At 37.0% G+C, this 19,401-nt stretch overlaps 1 protein-coding gene across 1 annotated transcript; it reads left to right on the plus strand.

The window, feature by feature from the left end:
- Positions 1 to 12,921: 12,921 nt before the first annotated feature.
- Positions 12,922 to 18,428, plus strand: LOC111822326 (killer cell lectin-like receptor subfamily E member 1). Its single transcript, XM_023740634.1, is given in 7 exon segments — positions 12,922 to 13,000; positions 13,002 to 13,119; positions 14,758 to 14,859; positions 15,089 to 15,127; positions 16,356 to 16,498; positions 17,376 to 17,476; positions 18,171 to 18,428. Coding segments are annotated over 7 exon segments (690 nt in total). The 5' UTR covers positions 12,922 to 12,934; the 3' UTR covers positions 18,292 to 18,428.
- Positions 18,429 to 19,401: the final 973 nt, after the last annotated feature.

Raw genomic sequence — 19,401 nt, forward strand, 5'->3', positions numbered from 1 at the left:
AAATTCGTCCCCTGCTGCTTGAAAGCCTGGCATCACCAGATCCGAGTGGCCAGCTTCTTGTCCATCATTCCACTCCACTTGGAGAATAGCAGACACTTTTCCAAGACCTGACTGAACTTGTTTCCCACTGTTCTTGCTCAGTTTGTCCCCAAGGCAAAGGGTGACATCTTGCAGCTTCTAGTCATGTGAGAGCAATAAGAGAAAAATGGGAGATACTTGGCTGCTTTTAATTTCTTGTTTACCTCTCCATTTTAATTTGTTCTCTAACGTGTTGATTATAACATCTGCAGTTGCATTATTGTCCGTGCCAGGCTGATGTTCTTTTACAAGTATGGAGTGCTTTTATAATTTTACATCTTACAGCGAAATGAGCAAAATTGTTCAGAAATATTAGCCAAAACACATTACAGAAAAGCCGTTTCCACTTGCATCAGCCCTGATGCACTTGCCTTCATAGGTATTTGTGGAATGAATTGAATAAGAAAACAGTTTCAATCCCCCTTCTACTGAAAAATCCACAGCCGTTATTCACTCAGCGTCTGGTTGATAATAAATAGATAACTCAAATACGACTGAAAGCTAAGGACCAACGTGAACGATCTGGCTATCATTATTTTCCTCCTCAGTGGCTGACACTAACTATTTAACAAAACGAGGCATCTGTGGAGGAGAAGATGGGTACAAATCAAGGTCTCGTACTTTGTGTGGAATATTAATCTTGGAGAAACAGGAATTCTCACTGGAAGAGGTTTTATAAACGAGCTAGAGTGCAGAAGAACAAATATAATTGGATTTAAAAATGTAATGACTTCAACAATTAAGAAACATACGACTAATAACAAGTAACTGCGTGCAAGTGGGAGGAATGGAAGGGGTTATACCACCTGCAAGAACTTCAGGGAGCTGGCCGGCTGCAGCAGCATTGTCTCTGTGGTTGGAAACAGTGTTTCTGTGGTGACACCTCGGTGAGCTTCAGATTTCTTATGCTGAAATAGCCAAACAGCAGTGACAAATCGGTCACTTCTTATTGGTCAAAAGCTGAGGCAGTTGTACTAAGGCTCAGCAGAATGGTTTAGCACCCCCTAGCAAGCTGGCACAGTGGTTAAGCGCTCGACTGCTAACAGAAAGGTGGGCAGCTTGAACTCACTAGCTGCTCTGCAAGAGAAAGATGGGGCGGTCGGCTTCCATAGAGATTGACAGCCTTTATAATCTTTTTTTTCTGTACTTTGTGTACCAAAGTACAGAAAAGCAGAAAGCTTATGGGATTGCTCGACAGCAATGGGTTTTAGTCAGAGGGTTTGGGAGGAAATTTCTGCATTTCAAAACTCGGTCGTCTGTGAGGCGGCTGGGGAAACATGAGCATAAAAGACAAAGACAGAGGAAGACAAGGAAATGCCTGAACCCAGATCAGGGAGGAACTTCAGGGTGGGGACTGCAGATCAGTAATCAGATCAGTAACTACCCACCAGCCTTGAAGACTCATTTGTAACAAGTACATCGTCTGCTCACTATCAGTCAGTTTATAAGATTTCAAGCTCGAGAAGCCAGAAACAAATATGAGGAAGAAAAAGACTCATTACTAAGAAACTCAATGATTATTGAAATTTCATTGAAGGAACTCATCCTCCTTCAGTGAAGTGATAATCCACTACTATATTGACTTCATTGAAATATTTACTGTGTTTTACTATATGCCGGGCTTTTTGTTAACCATAATCTTTGTCAAAACACAAGGAGATAGTCACACTGCTGCCTGCATTTCATAGATGAGCACACCGAGGCTTATCAGTCAGCATGCTTGAATTCAGCTAGAGTTAACAGGTAGAAGAGCTAACAAAGCTTTGCCTCACTTCATACAGAAGAGTGTGCAGGAAAACAATATGGATAATTACATGAAAATTAAATTTCTTTACACCTCAATTATCCCAGTCATTTTGTAGCTTTGTTTGAATTTAGCTATGTAAACAAGCGCATGCGCGTTGCATGTCTGCTGACTGATGGTCAGCATTTCTGTAGGTACGCTAGTCTATGTACATGTCTATCTGTCCTCACTGAGCCAAAGTGTAGATTTTTGGCATATGGCTAACCACTGCAACTTCCACTGTAATCAAAACAGTTTTGGCACACGTTCATTACATGCCTTATTTTCCACTTCTTTCTTTCCACGTTTTCTGTCTCTTAAGGAGCATATATTTACTTCAAAAATGACCTCTTCCTTTTTTGTCTCTTTGAGAATTTTGTGATACTTTTGGACATAATACAGTTCCCTTTTTATGGCATTGCCATTCATTGAGAGGGCCATTTTTGTAATTTTCTTAGTTGGAGTCTTTGCCCAAATTGATTGCACATTGCTCCTTCTTCTTTCATACTCAAATGAGTACGTGAGGGGAAATCTCTGACTAGAGAGATACACGTGCCAGGTTGTCTCTACAGTCTGAATATAGAAATTGTAGGGAATTTCTCATTCAATATGCATGAATTTTATGTTTACTGGATTCTAGTAAACATACTGACATAGGAAACAGGAATATAGTAGACATAGTTAATGTAAAATTATCTGGGGAAGGAGGTAAAGTGATGTAAATGTATGGTGTCAATTTTAGGAGCTCGATCCAGTGGGAAGACTAACGAACAAATATCAATTATAATGCAACGTCATAGGTAACGTAAACGAGGTATGTGCAACATGGTTTTATGCGATAATTCAAACCAGCGTCCCCCGCAACACCTTGTCTGATTCACAAGATGATGTAGGCATGGTGATCTGTGATCTGATTGACAAAAGCCTTTCATGTCATTCAATGAAATTTGAATTTACACTCCAGGCTTTTGATGTCCACTGGTCTTTTGGTGGTATTTCATAAACAATGTAATCTGTGAATTTAATATGAATTTATTCTCATTACAGAATATGTAAAAGTACAGAAAAACAGAGGGGGAAAAAATCAACAACCCAGAAATGATTTATTTCCCATATACTGTCTCCCTGGTTCTTTGAATACAGTTGGTTCACTTATTACCTTGGGTATTTCTCCAACAGTTATTCTGCTGGAATGCTAGGCAGACCACCCCTGCTGTTGCTTCTCTGAGTCTCGGATTTCCTGCTTCATCTACCAGTGCCACGTACTTCCGTGTGTTTCGGAAAGCCGTGGGGCCTTTTCCTGAGTACCGTCTCTTCTGCAGGTGTGGCAGGGCCACATTAACACAGTCATCAACTACTACAATAATATTTCTTTAAAGCAAAAAGAAAGGTTTTATTCAGCATGTATTCAAAAAAGGAAGAGTGGGCAAATGGACGAGCATGCTGCCGCAGCCGTGTCTGCCCGAGTCCAAGGAAATATTACAGAAGAGGCAAGAGTGGGCAAATGGACGAGCATGCTGCCTCAGCCGTGTCTGCCCGAGTCTGAGGAATGTTACAGAATCATCAGAACATATTAACATTACAAATGGGCAAAACCATTGAAAGCTTCATCTTTTCACAGATTGGCTAGCGACTGCTAAATCGCTGTGAGTCCACATTTTGACTTGTCTTTCTTAACCATCATTGGTATAGGTTTCAGTAACGATAGTCAGGGGGGTCTTCATTGGTCCAGCAAAACCTACTATTCAGTAAATGCTGGTAGAAGAAGGTAAGAGTGAAAAGTCTTTTGTGCTCTGTTTTATTAGCTTACATGAAAGACTCCCTAAAAGCTGCTTTCCAAGATTGTCCTCGCTATTGTCTTTGTACCTCAGGGCTCAGTTGGTGTCTGTCCCTGTGAGTCCTTGCGGGTCCAGCTGCAGCTGGGTCACATTCTAGGACAGGGAATAATGGCTCCAATAACAGTAATATTTATTGCTGTGTAATATCATTCAAGAGATAAATCAAATTTAACCCATTTATTCTCTTTTATTCTGTAATTAAGTTATAGCTTATAAAACTGCAGACCAAATGCAATATTTAAAGAACATGAATCATCCTTATAATGTACAAATCACTTGTTTTTGTAAGAAATTTGTGATGAGATTTTTTTGCTGTTTCTAGCTGTATTTTTCATCTATTTTACCATGTTCTACATTATAAAGGGGACTTTATTCAAGTCTTCCTTCAATAACCCTATCAAAATGAGAATCCGCAGGTGCTTCTCAGTCTTGATGAGCAGAGAATTTCTCTTTCTATCAATGACGTTTTTCAGGTTGTTAAAGTCTCTCTATAATTCTGCTGAGCTAATAGCGATTGCATTTCAAGTTTGCCTAGGCTTTATCATACCTCTGAGGTTTTATATTTCTAATATTATCTAAGTCATGAAAACAATTTTATTGAAATGCCAAGTAAGTAGTTGGTCAATATTTATTATTCTTACTTAAAAAATTATGATCTAAGTAGATTTGCAAACTTATTTCATAAAGAAAGTTTACTTCATAATATAAGTTTATGTCATAATAGAAGTTTATTCAATTTCTCACTTTGGTCATCAAAAGACTTAAATTATTATATAATTTCATTAGATAATGTAATAGTTTGAGTCGGAATTAATGGTAGGTTTTGTTTTTGGTTTTTGATGTAATAATTTTTCTCTTAAAAGTGCTGTAGTACTTTTTGATTTATCATCCTTACTAATTTTTATAATATTTTACTTCACTTTTGTATTTTCTTTATTTATTTCATTGAGTCTAACATAGATTGATGTTTATGTTTAACGCCTCTGAACTTGGGCTCTCTCTTAAAATACACTCATTGCCACCTGATCGATTCCAACTCATAGCCACCCTATAGGACAGAGTAGAATAGCCCCATACGATTTCCAAGGCTGTAGACTGCCACGTCTTTTTCTCTTGCAGAGTGGCTGGTGGGTTCAAACCGCCAGGGTTTCAGTTAGCAGCTCAGCCTGTAAACACTGCGTCACCAGGGCTCCTCATGGGTACATAAAATGCAATTAAAAAAGAGTGGGAATTGTTCTCGAACTTTACTAATCAGTTCTAGAATACTTCTGAAAAATAAGCAGATGAAACTAATAAGAATTTAGAAATTTAATTAAGGAGGTTCATATCCAGGATTGAAAGTACATAGTTTTAATAAGCAAAATTGCTTCTTAAAGAGCTAGAACAGCAATAAATGTCCCTAAAACATACCCGAATACATAAAAATTTTAGAATAAGGTAAAGGGTAAAAACAAAACAAACATAAAAACTGCAGAATCACAAGGAAAAAAAAATGACATCAGCAATCTTATAGCCCCTAACTAACTACTATACATAATTTATTTTTGCTTTCTTTCTTTCTAAGTAAACATCTGAAGCAAGCTCTAGGCTGCTGATTGAAAGTTGGTGATTTGAACCCACCTGCTGCTCTGCGGGAGAAAGATGTGGCAGTCTGCTTCCATAAAGATTACAGCCTTGGAAACCCCCTGGGGGAGTACTACTCTGTCCTATAGGGTTGCTATGAATTGAAATAGATGTGACAATTTTTTTTGCTTAAAACATACAGGGTATCACATCACTGTTGGCTGGGAGACATTTGCGATATGTTTGTCTTTGTGTCATTGCTGGAGGTAATGTCATTTCTTCAGTGGAGTTATGTACATTGTTTGTCCTGTATGTTTCAGTCAACAGTTTGAGCGCCAGTACAGAATGGAATATGAGACCTGTTGTTTTCTTTTTTCTACAATGCTTCCATAGACTTCTGGTAAGATCAAGTAATCACCAGCATAAAATCCGAAGAAGGAGCATTAGAAGCTATGAAGAAAACATTAGAGGGGCGCTCTTTTTAAGAATGCTCCACAGCCATTGTTCTCATGACCCAAGAGACAATATCGTGTCCAAAACAATTCTGGTGACAGTTTAGAAGAACATTTCATTTGCTTTATTGACACAAATAAATTACTGTTAAGATTTTGTTTATAAAGTTTAGTTATGTGAAATTAATTGTGATATTTAAATATATTTTTCATGATTGCAAATTTCTTTTATTTGAACCGTAAGCTTTGATAGAACATGATTACCATTTTGATTCAATGTAAGAGTTTAATACCTTCACATTTGAAAATACCAATTTTGAGTACTATCTGCATCTCTATTTATGTCAATAGCAATAATAAACCCTCATGTTTTTAAATGAAAAAAATGTGGTTTTTTTGCAGAAATTAATTACTTTAATTTGGCTAATGTTTACACAGTATCGATATACCTTCCAGAATATTCTAATATTGTACACTATAGAAGGCATTTCAAGCACCAGTTCCAAATTAACATTATTTCTTCTTTTGTTCTCTTGCCAAATTAGAAAGTCAATATTTGTGATATATAAATAATGTGACAATTATGCACACTTAATTGCCTGTTTATTCTGAATGTTCAGTTTTATACGTATTTAGTATACTGAATTTATATGATCAAACATTGCTTATTAAGTGTACTAGAATTATAGTGATTTAATAATAAAACCAAAGAAAAATTATTTAGAAGCAGTGGTGACAACATAGTTTGAGAATTCTGATAAACCGATTGTTCTTCCAAACACAGAGTGCTTTATAAAGAATGTCCAGTGCAACCAAACTTTCAACAGTGACCCAGGCCATACTGACAGATATTGTGGATGCTTCTCAGATATTGCTAGAGCAGGAGGCCCATCTACCAATGGGCATTGCAATATTGCATGACAGTTACACTGAACGAATAAGTTTATTAATATAGATGTATATATTATATATGTTAGTACATAGGGAGTCCCCAGGTGGTGAAAACTGTTAAGAGCTTGACTACTAGCTGAAAGCTTGGCAGAACCCACCCAGAGATGCCTTGGAAGACAGGCCTGGTGGTGATATGCTACCGAAAGTTCACAGCTTCGAAAACCCTATGGAGTACTGTTCTACTCTGCACACAAGGTGTCACCACGAGTCAAAATCAACTTGACAGCAACTATCTTAGTCATCTAGTGCTGCTGTAACAGGAGTACCACAAGTGGATGGCTTTAACAAAGAGAAATTTATTTCTTCACAGTAAAGTAGGCTGAAAGTGCAAATTCAGGGCGTCAGCTCCAGGGGAAGGCTTTCTCTGTCGGCCTTCTCATCAATGTTCCCCTGGACTAGGAGCTTCTCTGCCCAGGGACCCTGGGTCCAAAGGACATGCTCTCTCCTGGCACTGCTTTCTTGGTGGTATGAACTCCCCAGTTCTCCACTTGCTTCCCTTACCTTTTATCTCTTACAAGAGATAAAAGGTGGAACAGGCCACACCCCAGGGAAACTCCCTTTACATTGGATCAGGGATGTGACCTGGGTTAGGGTGGTGTTACAGTCCCACCCTAATCCTCTTTAATGTAAAATTACAATCACAAAATGGAGGGCAACCACACAACACTGGGAATCATGGCCCAGCCACATTGATACACACATTTTTTGGGGAGACACAATTCAATCCATGACAGCAACTAACAACAACAACATATTCGTATTTATTAATTTATAGTATGAATTCCATCGCTTATTGTGGTATGACTATATCACTTACCAGGTGATACAGAGAAGTATGTCACTATATTAACAAACAAGTCAGATTTTACCAGTGTGTACAAGCTGAATATGAGCTCTGAAATCTAAAGACCCAAGAATATGTGATTATTTCTCCTGTAGATTATGTGGGTTGAAAAATAGCATTTTTGTTGTTGTTAGAAAATATTAGCTACAAGTAGAATAATAAATGTCAGTATAAAAGGAAATTTAAAGGTGTGAAATTGGCACACAGAGGTCTATGTTTCAATTTCCTAATTATGTGAAAAAAAGAAAACTGGGGCCCAGGGAAGTTAATGCCTTTCTAGCACAGGCAGAAAGTGGTGGGGATTGGGATAGAATACTTGTCTTAGTCAAAACACATTCCGCTACAGCTCTACATCTCCCCACAATATCAGCCATGCAGTTGATCATAGAATATTTCCATTGTGTAACTAGTTCTCCAGCAGAGTAGTGCCATCCTAAACGAAAATTTGCAAAAATCAGCAAGCGTTAATTCATCAAGTAAATATATTGTATATCCTATGACATCAGCTGTCTTCTTCCTTTCACCAAACCTTTTTTTAACACCATAAACATATTTTTCATTTGTAAGAAATGACAGGGAAACCAAAAAATATGTCGCAGTGGCGACGATTGTCAGGGCAGTGAAGACAGTAGCCAAACACAACTCTTACAGAGAAGTGGGGCCAAGGAGGGTCACTCGGAGGAGTCAACCCCAGTTTCAGCCCCAGGAGTTTATTTATAGTCAATACAGCAAGCAGTGAAGCAAATAACAGAACAATGGGCTTTGGGTGAGTAACAATAAGTTTCGGGCAAGGGAGAATGGGCTTCAGGTAAACAAGCCAATCAGTAACGGGACAATAGGTTTTGGAAAAACAAGTCATGCCTAATCGCCTTCTTATCGCTGACAAGTCTACAACATGTTGTGTACAGCATAGAGGCCTGTGGGGAGCTGCAGTTGTCAAGAGTGTAGCCATGTTTAAATGGCATATATCCCCACAAAAATACAAACACTTTTGTAAGAAAGGATAAAATAAATAAGCTTAAATGTTTATTTCTTATTTAAAAAAATAGAGAAATTGTATCTATATAGTGATACTAATATTTTAGTTATTATTATTTTTCATTATTGGTAAAGGACTTTGGAAAATTCCTATATATTTCCCAGCCTTAAAAAAGTAATATCAACCCCCGAGACTATGGCCTTTAGACACCCTTCTAACTTGGAACCGAAGCCACTCCCGGAGATCACATTTCACCCAAATAATAGACAGGCCTATAAAAGAAACAACGCTCCTGAGGAAAGGGCTCCTTAGAACAATCATCTATATGAGACCAAAAGCGCAACATCTGCCCAAAAGCAAAGATGAGAAGGCGAAAGGGGTGGGGGGCAGGAAAACCCAGCGAATGGAAACAGGGAACTCGGTGGTAATGGGGAGAGTGCTGACACATTGCAAGGACTGCAACCAATGTCACAGAGCAACTTGTATATAAATTATTGAAAGGAAAACTAATTTGTAAACCTTCACCTAAAGCACAATAAAATGTTCAAAAAAGAAAGTAATATCAATGTATAGCCATTTAAAATTTCCTAAATAACAACTCTGAGTTAGAACAGAACATTAGAAAAGGTGTACCAATGTAAAAAACAAAAATAAATTTTTTTTAAACATTCCCTTTCTTTTCCACATCCATTCCTCATTGGTCATTAGTTTGGACTTTTTCATGTTACTCAGTACTTGTTATGCTTTTTTTTCCTTTCTCCCTTCAGAATATTTTTCTTAAAAAAAGTGTAAGGTATACATGAATGATTATGTTTACTGTATTATGCCAGATATAATCAAAATAAATGTGTTCCAAGTATGGGGTCACTGACATCCAAACCTGTGGGGAAGTCTCTAAATTGGGCATTAACAGGAGGGAAGAAGAGTTGAAGCATTTCTTATATTAGACGATTGAGGTAGTCCTTTGTTCTCCCAAATCATGAGGACTTTACTGTCTATTTCCTAATGGAAAAAAGAGGAAAACAACACAAAAGGAGAAAAAGGTATGAATCGAAAACAACAAAGGGACTATAACAATAGCTCACAATGTTTTCTTTTTTCATCCCTATAAGAACCCACTGAGGAAGGTACTATTCTCATTTTACAGATATGAGATACTAGTTTAGGGAGTTAAACTGAACCAAGTTGAGAAAATTAATATATGGCACAAATAGAGTTAGTATCGTGGCTTATCTGATAGCAAACTTGTGATCTCAATCAAAACATCAAAATGTCTCTAAGAAAGTTAAAGACAAAGCTTGGAACCAGTGTAGGAAATCTTGGGAAATAATCAAGGTTCTTTTATTTATTGAGAAATAACTTTGAAAAAAACTTAAAAAAAAATGTACTAAATTGTTTCTGGGAACTTGATTTTCCACAAAGAACAATTAATAAGGTGTGTTCTTCCTTTTTTCATCACACGTGTGAGAAAGTGTTCTGAGGGTTTTGTAAATCCTTTCACACAGGAAAGGCCATTTACTCTGGGCTTGCTGGGCAGAGGGCTAGGGGTAGGTCAAGATGGCCGTAATGAGTTCCTTGGCTCAAACACTTCCTGTGTGGTTTCATCTGAGAACACAGGCGCTGTCACCACTCCAGCTTTGTGGTTCTCAGCTCTGGAAGTGAGGAGTATCTCTGACTTTATATTTTCTCTAAGGCCAAATGCCAGGGTCTGTGATTGTGCATATAGTATTAAGAGTATGCTTCCATCTTCCCTCCCAAACCTTTCGTGATGACTGTCAAACATTTTACATATATTATAAAAACCCACTCTGCATTGTTAATACTTTTGTTTAAACAGTCAATTCTTTTTAAATACATTTAAATACTAAGAAGAATTCTTATAGCCATGTAGATACAATTTCGCATGTTCTTCATTTACTGGGTAGAACCATGTTTCCATCTAGTGTAATTTTTCTTTTGCCAGAGCATTTCAAAGAAAAATGTCAACAGAAAAGAATATTGCCAAGAGTTAGAATGACCATAAAATGTGTGGTCCAACCCAGACACTTTTAAGAATGAAAGAGAGTATTGTAATTACACTGGAGAAACATGTGTAAACCTGGGCTGTCTTGAGAAAATTGAGACCATCTTGGGCAATGTGTACATAGGTCACCCTACTGAAATTTTTCAAAGTTGTCACCGAATCTAGCAATATATAAGTCATGGTTTGCCTTAATTAAAGCTACTTCAGTTGATTTTAAGGACAAAAGCCATTTTGGAGGGGGTTGAGGTCTAACTGGGAGGTGAAAAAAATATGTAGAAGGATGTAACTTCATTGGAAATATGTGGTTGCGAAACAGAGAAGACAAAAAGGAGATAGTGGGAGAAGCCATTTCTCCTTACCTCCACAGCAAGCACCTAACTAAATCATTACAGTATCCTTCTAATTAGTCTCCATACGTTTACTCTTGGCCCCTCTAATACGTTCTGTACAAGGTCAGAATATATTTTAGAAATGCAAATATGATCATGTCACTCATCTGCTAAAAAATAACTTCCCATTAATTTATGATAAAGGCCAAAATATTTAATATAATTTTAAATAATCTGTCTTCTCCCTGGGAGCCCTGGTGGTGCAGTGGTTAACAGCTCAGCTGCTAACCAAAAGGTCAGCAGTTCGAATCCACCAGCTGCTCCTTGGAAACCCTATAAGGCAGCTCTACACTGTGCTTATAAGGTCTCTATGAGTCGGAATTGGCTCGAGGGCAACCGGGTGCGAGTCTTCTCCATGCTTCTCTTGTTTTGTTTGTGCCACGGTTCCTCTAGTGTTCCTGTAAGTGTTTCACACTTCTTTCTGCCTCCCATGCTCGGATCACAACCACCTCACACCTCTCCCTTAACTAGTTAATTCTCTGAATCCCTAAGAAATCAGTTCTTTCTATTAAATATTTTCATAGCATCCTATATTTTTCTAGCCATTCTTTACACCGTTAGTAAATGTATATCTGTGCACTTGTGTCATTTATTCTTTCAATGAATCAACAGATATTTATTCAACACACTATACACCAGGCATTCTCTCACTGCTGAGATGATGGCAATGAATCTTATCTCCTTTATCTATCTGTTTACCTGCCTATCCATCTATCAAATCTAGGACAATTGTGTGCTAAGGACTTTTAAGGAATTAACATATATAAAGATTTACTATTTCACTTAAAATGAACTTTTCAAAGAATAAAAGATGATAGAAGGAATAAAAGTGATCAGAAGCACAGTCCCAGGAGAACTTCAATAAACAAGATTAGTGTGATTTGCCTGTCATCAACATATAAAAGGTAAATATATACATAAGCATTTCTCATGCCATTATAGCTTAATCTAACTTAATGCATGGCTCTACCGAGGTAAATACAGTAAAGCTTTAGTGAAAATAGACTTAGTGGAAAGGAAGATTTGATCTGAGATATATTTTCTTTTTGATTCACAAATTATTAAAATGAAATGCATGTAATATTGGTCCTCAGGTGACCTGAGTTATAAGCAATGAGATGCCCTCCCCACCTTGTGGGTGCTAACTACAAACAGAAAAACAGAGTGAAGTTCTCTGTTAGTTGATGATAAAACATGACACAGCAAGTACTTTTTATGCTGAGGTCTACAGGTTTCCAGTTCTGCTCCAAGTTACCAGATCTTTCTCCGACTCACACATGGTAGATTCTTAGCACGAGTCACTGGAATTTTCTTCTCCTTCAGGTATGTTTAACCATTTGTTGTTTCCTTTTAACTCACCACTCCCCAACGCTTGGGAAATGTGGCCAATAGACAATTCTTTGGACTATCTCTGTTTTCTGAAAATTTTTCATAAAAAAAAAAAAAATTATAGTATTTTTTTCTGACTCCAAAATATCAAAGTTTTGCTTTACTTGATTCTTCCCAAATCTTTGACATAAATCTAGTAATCTTTCTTAATCCACTTGCTCGAAAAACTTTTAATAGCAGCTGTTTTGAACTCTGACAAATAAATGACTTTGTCCCGATAGGTATTTTGTCAGCTCTGATGCTGATAGCCAATATCAAGAAATAGTTATCACTCAATTTCATGAAGCAAACTGCAGTGATGTTAGAGAGGGTTGGCTTAGAATTTTTGGAGACATTGACTTTATGGCAGATCTAGAATTGTTCCTACAGTTCTGTGGTAAAGGCAATAATGACTTTCTGCAAATAATTGGTGAAATAGTTGTCTTATTTTCTTTGCTTCTAAGTTCTTGGTGGTATATTTTCCCACATTTGGGGCTCCAAAGTGTTAAGAACATGCTTCCAGCAAAGATAGTAGGCATAGTTACGTATCAACCCCAATGTTTTACTGTTGTTTCATTCCTTTTTATTGTAATATACCCCTTCCCAAATGGTAGAACCATAGAGTGACATCTGAGTTCTTCATCCCCCAGTTTTTTCTATATAAAGATGAATGAGGAGCCCATAAGTCATACTGCACTAAACCCGGACTCACTGCAGAGGCACCCAATGAAACAATAACATGGAGCATAAATCTAGTTCAAGTGAATTGCCATTCGCCAAGAAAGAGCTGAAACACCACAGAGGTTGTAAAAAACAGAAGAAAAATACAGCAGAAGATGTCAGTGGCAAAGGTAACAAAATATTGTATTCTGTAAACTGGTAACTGGTTGAAACCTGTTGCCGTCGAGTTGATTCCGACTTACAGCGCCCCAATAGGACAGAGTAGAACTGCCCCATAGGGTTCCCATGGAGCAGCTGGTGGATTCGAACTGCTGATCAGCCGTAGCTCTTAACCACTATGCCACCAGGGCTCCAGTAAAAAGGTAGAGTGTGCTTAAAATTATGTACTAAACTGTGCCATGTACTAGCAAAATACAAAAATATAAAGTTTCTTTTGAAGTCTAATTAGAGAAAATATACAAGCAAAAAGTTAAATATCAATTTAATGCAGGTTATGATAAAGGCCAAATGGCAAGTATTAGAAAAAAAATTAAAAGAAAACTTGGATAGTTTAGAAATTTCATTGCAAATGTGAGAGTTGATTTAGACTTTAAGGGAAGAGTAAGATTTTAATAGAGAAAAGAATTGGACAGAAATTTCCTTGAGATAAGAATGATAGGAGTTGAAGTGAGAAAAAAATATCGGACATGGCTACGTGGGAGGAGTGGGCTTTGATGAATTATTCTGAAGCCCCGAGAATTGTGGGAGAAGTGAACATGTTGGACTGAATCAGAGTGGGACATGCAGCTGACACTGTAGCCTTGTTATCATTATTTTCTGAAATAAGCAAAATAGGAATATATTTCTTCTAAATTAGGAGCACAAAATACATCAGGGTGATAGCCACCATAGTCATTGAACAGTCCCATTACCATTGAGTCAGTTCCGACTCATAGCAACCCTGTAGGACAGAGTAGAACTACCCCATAGGGTTTCCAAAGCTGCTGGTGGATTCGAACTGCTGACCTTTTGGTTAGCAGCCAAAGGCTTCACCACGGTGCCACCAGGGCTCCTCAATTAAACGGCAGGTGTAGTAATATTTAATAATCAATGTGATTAAAATTTCAAGTCATTGCTTGTTTTTGAGAACTTGAGTCTGAATGCTGCAGGTGTGTCTTTCCCAAACCTAATGATCTTGTGGGAAAAAGATGAAGGCTTCGTGCAGGCTGGAGAGCTTTCTGAAACGGTACAGGCCACTCCCAGAGGTTCCTGCCAAGTTGATGGGTGTGACCCAGAGTTTCTCCATTACTGGTTAATCCTTATAACACATTGTGAGCCTTAATGTATGTTAGCTGAGTTAAGGAAAGGAGGGGAAAAGAGGGGAAAGAAAGAATAATAAACAATATTTGTTTGGCTCCCTAATTTAGAAGGTAGTCAGTATTCTCTGGTAGAGGAAAGCTCAGTGCCTAAAGGAATCCATTGCCATTCTGGTTTTGGATCATTTTCTTGCTCAGTTAATGTCTTTCTTCTTAACTTATGGTGGAGAAGGATGAAAACAAGTGGGATTTGGAAGGAGAATTTTTGAATTAGGGGCTCAGTTCTGTCATTACTTGATTATGTTGTCTTAGGTAAACAGCCTATGTTAAAAATTTAGATTTTTACTTCAGTTATTTCATTATTGCCTAAAAATGGGTAAACATACTTCACAGGCTTGTTGGGAGAATCTAGAATAAAAAAATATTTGAATGCATTCTTAACTGTAAAATGCTGTATCATTTTTATTTTTTGTCTTGTGATCTTGCTTCAACTACTTTTGATTTTGATTCTAGATTTTTTAACTCTTCCATGGAGGCTCATTTCTGGGGTGCTGGGGGTCCTGTGCCTTCTTCTGTTGGTTACAGCCATTGTGGTGTCTCTTCTCACTGCAAACTGTAAGTAACGACAGAGTTTTCCCCATTGTTTTCCCTTTAGGGCATCATTTATTTCATAGAATATGATAAGCAGATTGTCGACTCAGAACAATTTTACCTCCTCAAATTTCTTCCTTTCTTTGCTTTCTTTAAAATTGCTGATTTACTCCTCTATATAACATAATCTTTTAATCTTTTGATATTTAAATTTAAAGGTAGATCTAATTATTATATTTGACTGTTTTTGTAGCATCTTCTGAGCAAACACCTCTCATGATCCAGCAAAAAGGTAGGCAATGTTTTATGGTCTGGTTTCTTACGCTGATTTAAGCAGCAAAGACATTCACTATTTGTATCAACTCCAGAAGCACAGAGCCTTTTACAGGCCAGGTATTCTGGTATGTGCTGTAGAAGCTATAAGTATGAATAAGACATGGTCCCAGCCTTAAGTAACTTATAATGTACAGGCGGTCCCCAGGTTATGAATGCCCAACTTATGTACAATTAGTAGTTATGAACAGATCTCTGTAAAGCCTATTATATTAAAAATTTGAGGTTCATACAATGGTTCATAATAATAAACAAGGTCTACTTTGTGCTTCAAATCAAAACATTATTATTATTACTGTATTATTATGTTAAAGATGTTTTAGTGTATCTGGAAGTGTTTCTTTAATTTTCTTTAATGCGTAGAAAGGTACACTATATTCTGTACACAAAGAGAAACATTAGACTAACTGATGTTAGCTATGAACCGTACCTAACTGTTCCAGCTTACATCCAAATTTGACTTAAAAACGGACTTAAGAACAGAACGTTCGTAATCTGAGCACTGCCTGTAGCGAGACAGAGGTTTATGTGTAACTCACTGTTAGATAAGAATAGAGGAGTGATTTCTTACTAGAGACTCTTGTAAGATTCCATAGGTTTGTAGAGGTGATAGGTTTAATAAATCTGAGCATACATCTTGGAGAGGTAGTGTTTGTATTGGAAGGACAGAATTTCAGTCAAAACTGGCCCAATGCTGATGTCAAGGTAAAGACATTTCAGCTTATACAGGTGCTCTAACAATGGCAAAGAGGTAAGAAAACGTTTGGTCTGACTAATCCTTATACAAGCAGGCACCGAAAGACTTGTGCTACATGATTAATGTTGTAATTAGTTACCATCTAGTCAATTCTAACTCATGGCAAGCCCACATGTTACAGAGTAGAACTGCTCCATGGAATTTTCTTGGCTGGCATCTCAACGGAAGCAGATCACCAGAGCTTTTGGCCATGGTACCCCAGGGTGGGTTAGAGCTGCCAACCTTTAGATTCGCCGTCGAGTGATTAACCATTTGTGCCACCAGGGCCTTATATAAAAGGATCTAAAATGTAGTAGCAGGTTGAAAGAAAAATAAAAAACAGAGGTTTCATTTCTAATTTCTACCTTTGTTATAACTCATTTTTGTTGTCTTTACATAATGCTAGTATAGTGACCAAAAAAAAAAAAAAATATGTACTTCTGTTTGCAAGGTTGTCATTCTTGTCCAGAGAATTGGATTTGGTTCAGATACAGTTGTTACTACTTCTCCAAGGAACAGTTAACTTGGAGAGAGAGTCAACGTGCCTGCTTAGCTCAGAATTCCAGTCTCATGAAGATAAACAGGGAGGAGCTGGTAAGTTGTTACTCTAACCGACTGTCCTATGATACGTGAGATACATGACGATGATGGGCTGAAATAAACTGGGGAATCACTTTCATTTATCTGAGTTCAGCACTAGACAAATTGCTGAAGGATATCACTAGTTGATCATTTGCATCAATTTTCCCATGCAAAATATGGCAGAGGATCTGTATATTACGTACAAGGGAGAAATGTTTTGAGATAATATTTGGAATGTCCTGCATGAAAAAAATGTGTAAAGAAAGAATTCCTAAGGAGACAGTTATTACAAGAAGTGTGTTAGTCAGAGAGCAAAGGACCTCTTGTAGCCAGGCACCAAGACGGTAGAACCTTGGTGGACCCGAAGCTAATGCCATGGTGTGATCAGTGTATCGGAATTAAGAACTCCTATTTGAAAAGATGAGAGAGTTTTCCCAACTCAAACAGTGTAAATCAGCATCAGATTAGGTGCCCTCTGTGTGAGTTCTCCTGACAGAGGAACACGAAGACTAAACAAATGTGCTCTACCAGTCCATCAGTAATGGACCTGAAGAGAGAAGAGATAGATACTGGGGGTAAAATGAGTCCCTTAAAATGAGGTGCTAGTCTTTTAAAAAATCTCACTCCCTTATGCCCAAAGCCAACGTGACCTTTTTACTCATATTTATTTCTTTATTTTATCTCCTCATGAGAGCCGTATTTACCACTGATATTGCATATCATTAGCATCTCAAAAAGGTCCTGGAATATAGTATGGGGTTATTATTTTAAAATAATTATTTTGTGGAATAGATAGATGATGCTGAATATTTTTAAAGGTACTTTGATGCAGTTGATGAAAAAGATAATAATGCAAAAGTTATATTTGCATCTGTTTGTTTACCGCCAGCATTTCTTCTCGTTAAACTCTTTCTTTTGGATTGGAGTCTACCATAATGGAATTGATAAGCAATGGCTGTGGGAAAATGGCTCAGTTATGTCCTCTGATATGTAAGTATTTGACACAATGCAGCCTTCTCTGCTCTTGGTTTAATTACTACATTTCCAAAAGGAACAGAAGTAAAGGGTGTCTGGGGAATAATTTCAAGGGCATTTGAGGACTTGGTGAGACAGAAGCAACTTAAATCCGATTTCATATACAGCATTATAGACTTCAGGAGCGGATGACATAGCTCTGTTGCTTCATTGTCCTTCTCCTAAGACTTTTTATTACAATCACTGACCACATTATTCTACAGCAACCTGCCTTCCAGGTCATGGATATATCCCTAAAGTCCTCATGTTTTTTAATATTCCACTCACTATGAATCTAAAGGCTATGGAGTCTAAAAATATTTTCTCCCCACCAGAAGAGTTTCCTTAGGCTTGCTATTCATAGGCTTTTTATTGTTTTATTTTTAATTTCTCTGTCTACTTTTATGATCAGTGATAATTCATGTGGTTTTCTCCCTGTTACTTTTATGCTTAGCTGAAATTTCAATTAATTTTTAAGTTTCTCTCATCTATCAATAATGTTTCAGTTTATAAATATTTTACTTATCTGTGCCACCAAGTGATAAAAATTCTATTATATTACATATAGATTATATTTTTTAAATTACATGTACAATTTCTATGTTTCGTCTCTGGGATGTGCATATTATAGAATTTCATGATAATGAGTGTGACATTTCTTCTATTTTAGCTTTGACTGTCATAGACATCAAAAGAAACAAGTCTGTTTGTCTTACAAATCAAGAGACGTTTATTCAGGTGATAATTGTGAAACTAAACTGAACTACATCTGTAAGAATCATCGTATTTAAATGTTTATGAAGTCACAGAAAAGATGAAAATTACTCTTGTCTCATGCTGGGCCCTGACACCACTGGTCGTTTTCCCATTCTCTGGAGAAAATATGTAAATTTACATCTTTGGTTTAATAAAAATAGAATCCTCTAAAAAAGTATTGCAATGTCATTCTTTATTATGTTTTATACGTTTGTTGATTTAGATGTGACTTTAATAAAATAACACGGTGAAAATACTTAGGCGACTATATTTATGCCTATGAACTTTAGGAGACATTGTAATAAACGGTTTCTGAATTAGACGATAAGGCTACACTGTACTGGGTATTAAAGAAGCTGTCTTATGTAAGGTGACACTTTTGTCACTACCTATTTTTCTTCCTTTTTTTTTAACATATAGGTTGCTTTTTTGGGTCTACAAAATTGTCAAAGTATAGTGTTAAACAGTTAAACCCTGACCTATTATAACCAGAGGAAAAGATTACTATGATCACTCAAGAAATACCATTGTTGTATACATTTTGGAAATTAGCTTTCAGCTTGTTACAATCATGAAGTTCAACTTATTTTACGACATGGTCAGATGTCTTAGACAACAAGTTAAGAGATTCGGGTGCAAGTCAAAGAGTGAGAAACGACCTTTGCTTTCAGATCTCAATTGCCAAATTTGTACTTTGTTAAATTGTTTTGTTAATTGTGTAGTCTCTTTTAAAATCAGAAAGGAACAATTGGAAATTATTTGCATTTTACCGTTGCAAAGGTTTTAGAATTATTAAAGCAGCACTGAGAACAAACTGGGTTTCCTCTCCTTCGAGTCTTCTCAGTGAGGATTTTTGTGGCGTCTGCATATATTGAGACAATAAGCACCCTTCTTTCTTTGTTTTGAAAGACTTGGTATAAAATTAAACACCAGTAAGACATTTCCATAAAGTCCGTTCCAACTCATGTGGACCCCATGTGTGTCAGAGTAGAACGGTGCTATGTAGGGTAATTTAAAGTTTGATTTTTTTGAAAGGTGATTTCCAGGCCTTTCTTCCAAGACACCATTTACACCACTCAGGGACTCCAAATAAAGCAGAAGAGTTAAAAGAAAAAAATCCTTACCAGTATATGTATTTTAATCCA

Source organism: Trichechus manatus, unplaced genomic scaffold, assembly GCF_000243295.1.
Source record: "Trichechus manatus latirostris isolate Lorelei unplaced genomic scaffold, TriManLat1.0 scaffold00160, whole genome shotgun sequence".
Lineage (NCBI taxonomy): Eukaryota > Metazoa > Chordata > Mammalia > Sirenia > Trichechidae > Trichechus > Trichechus manatus.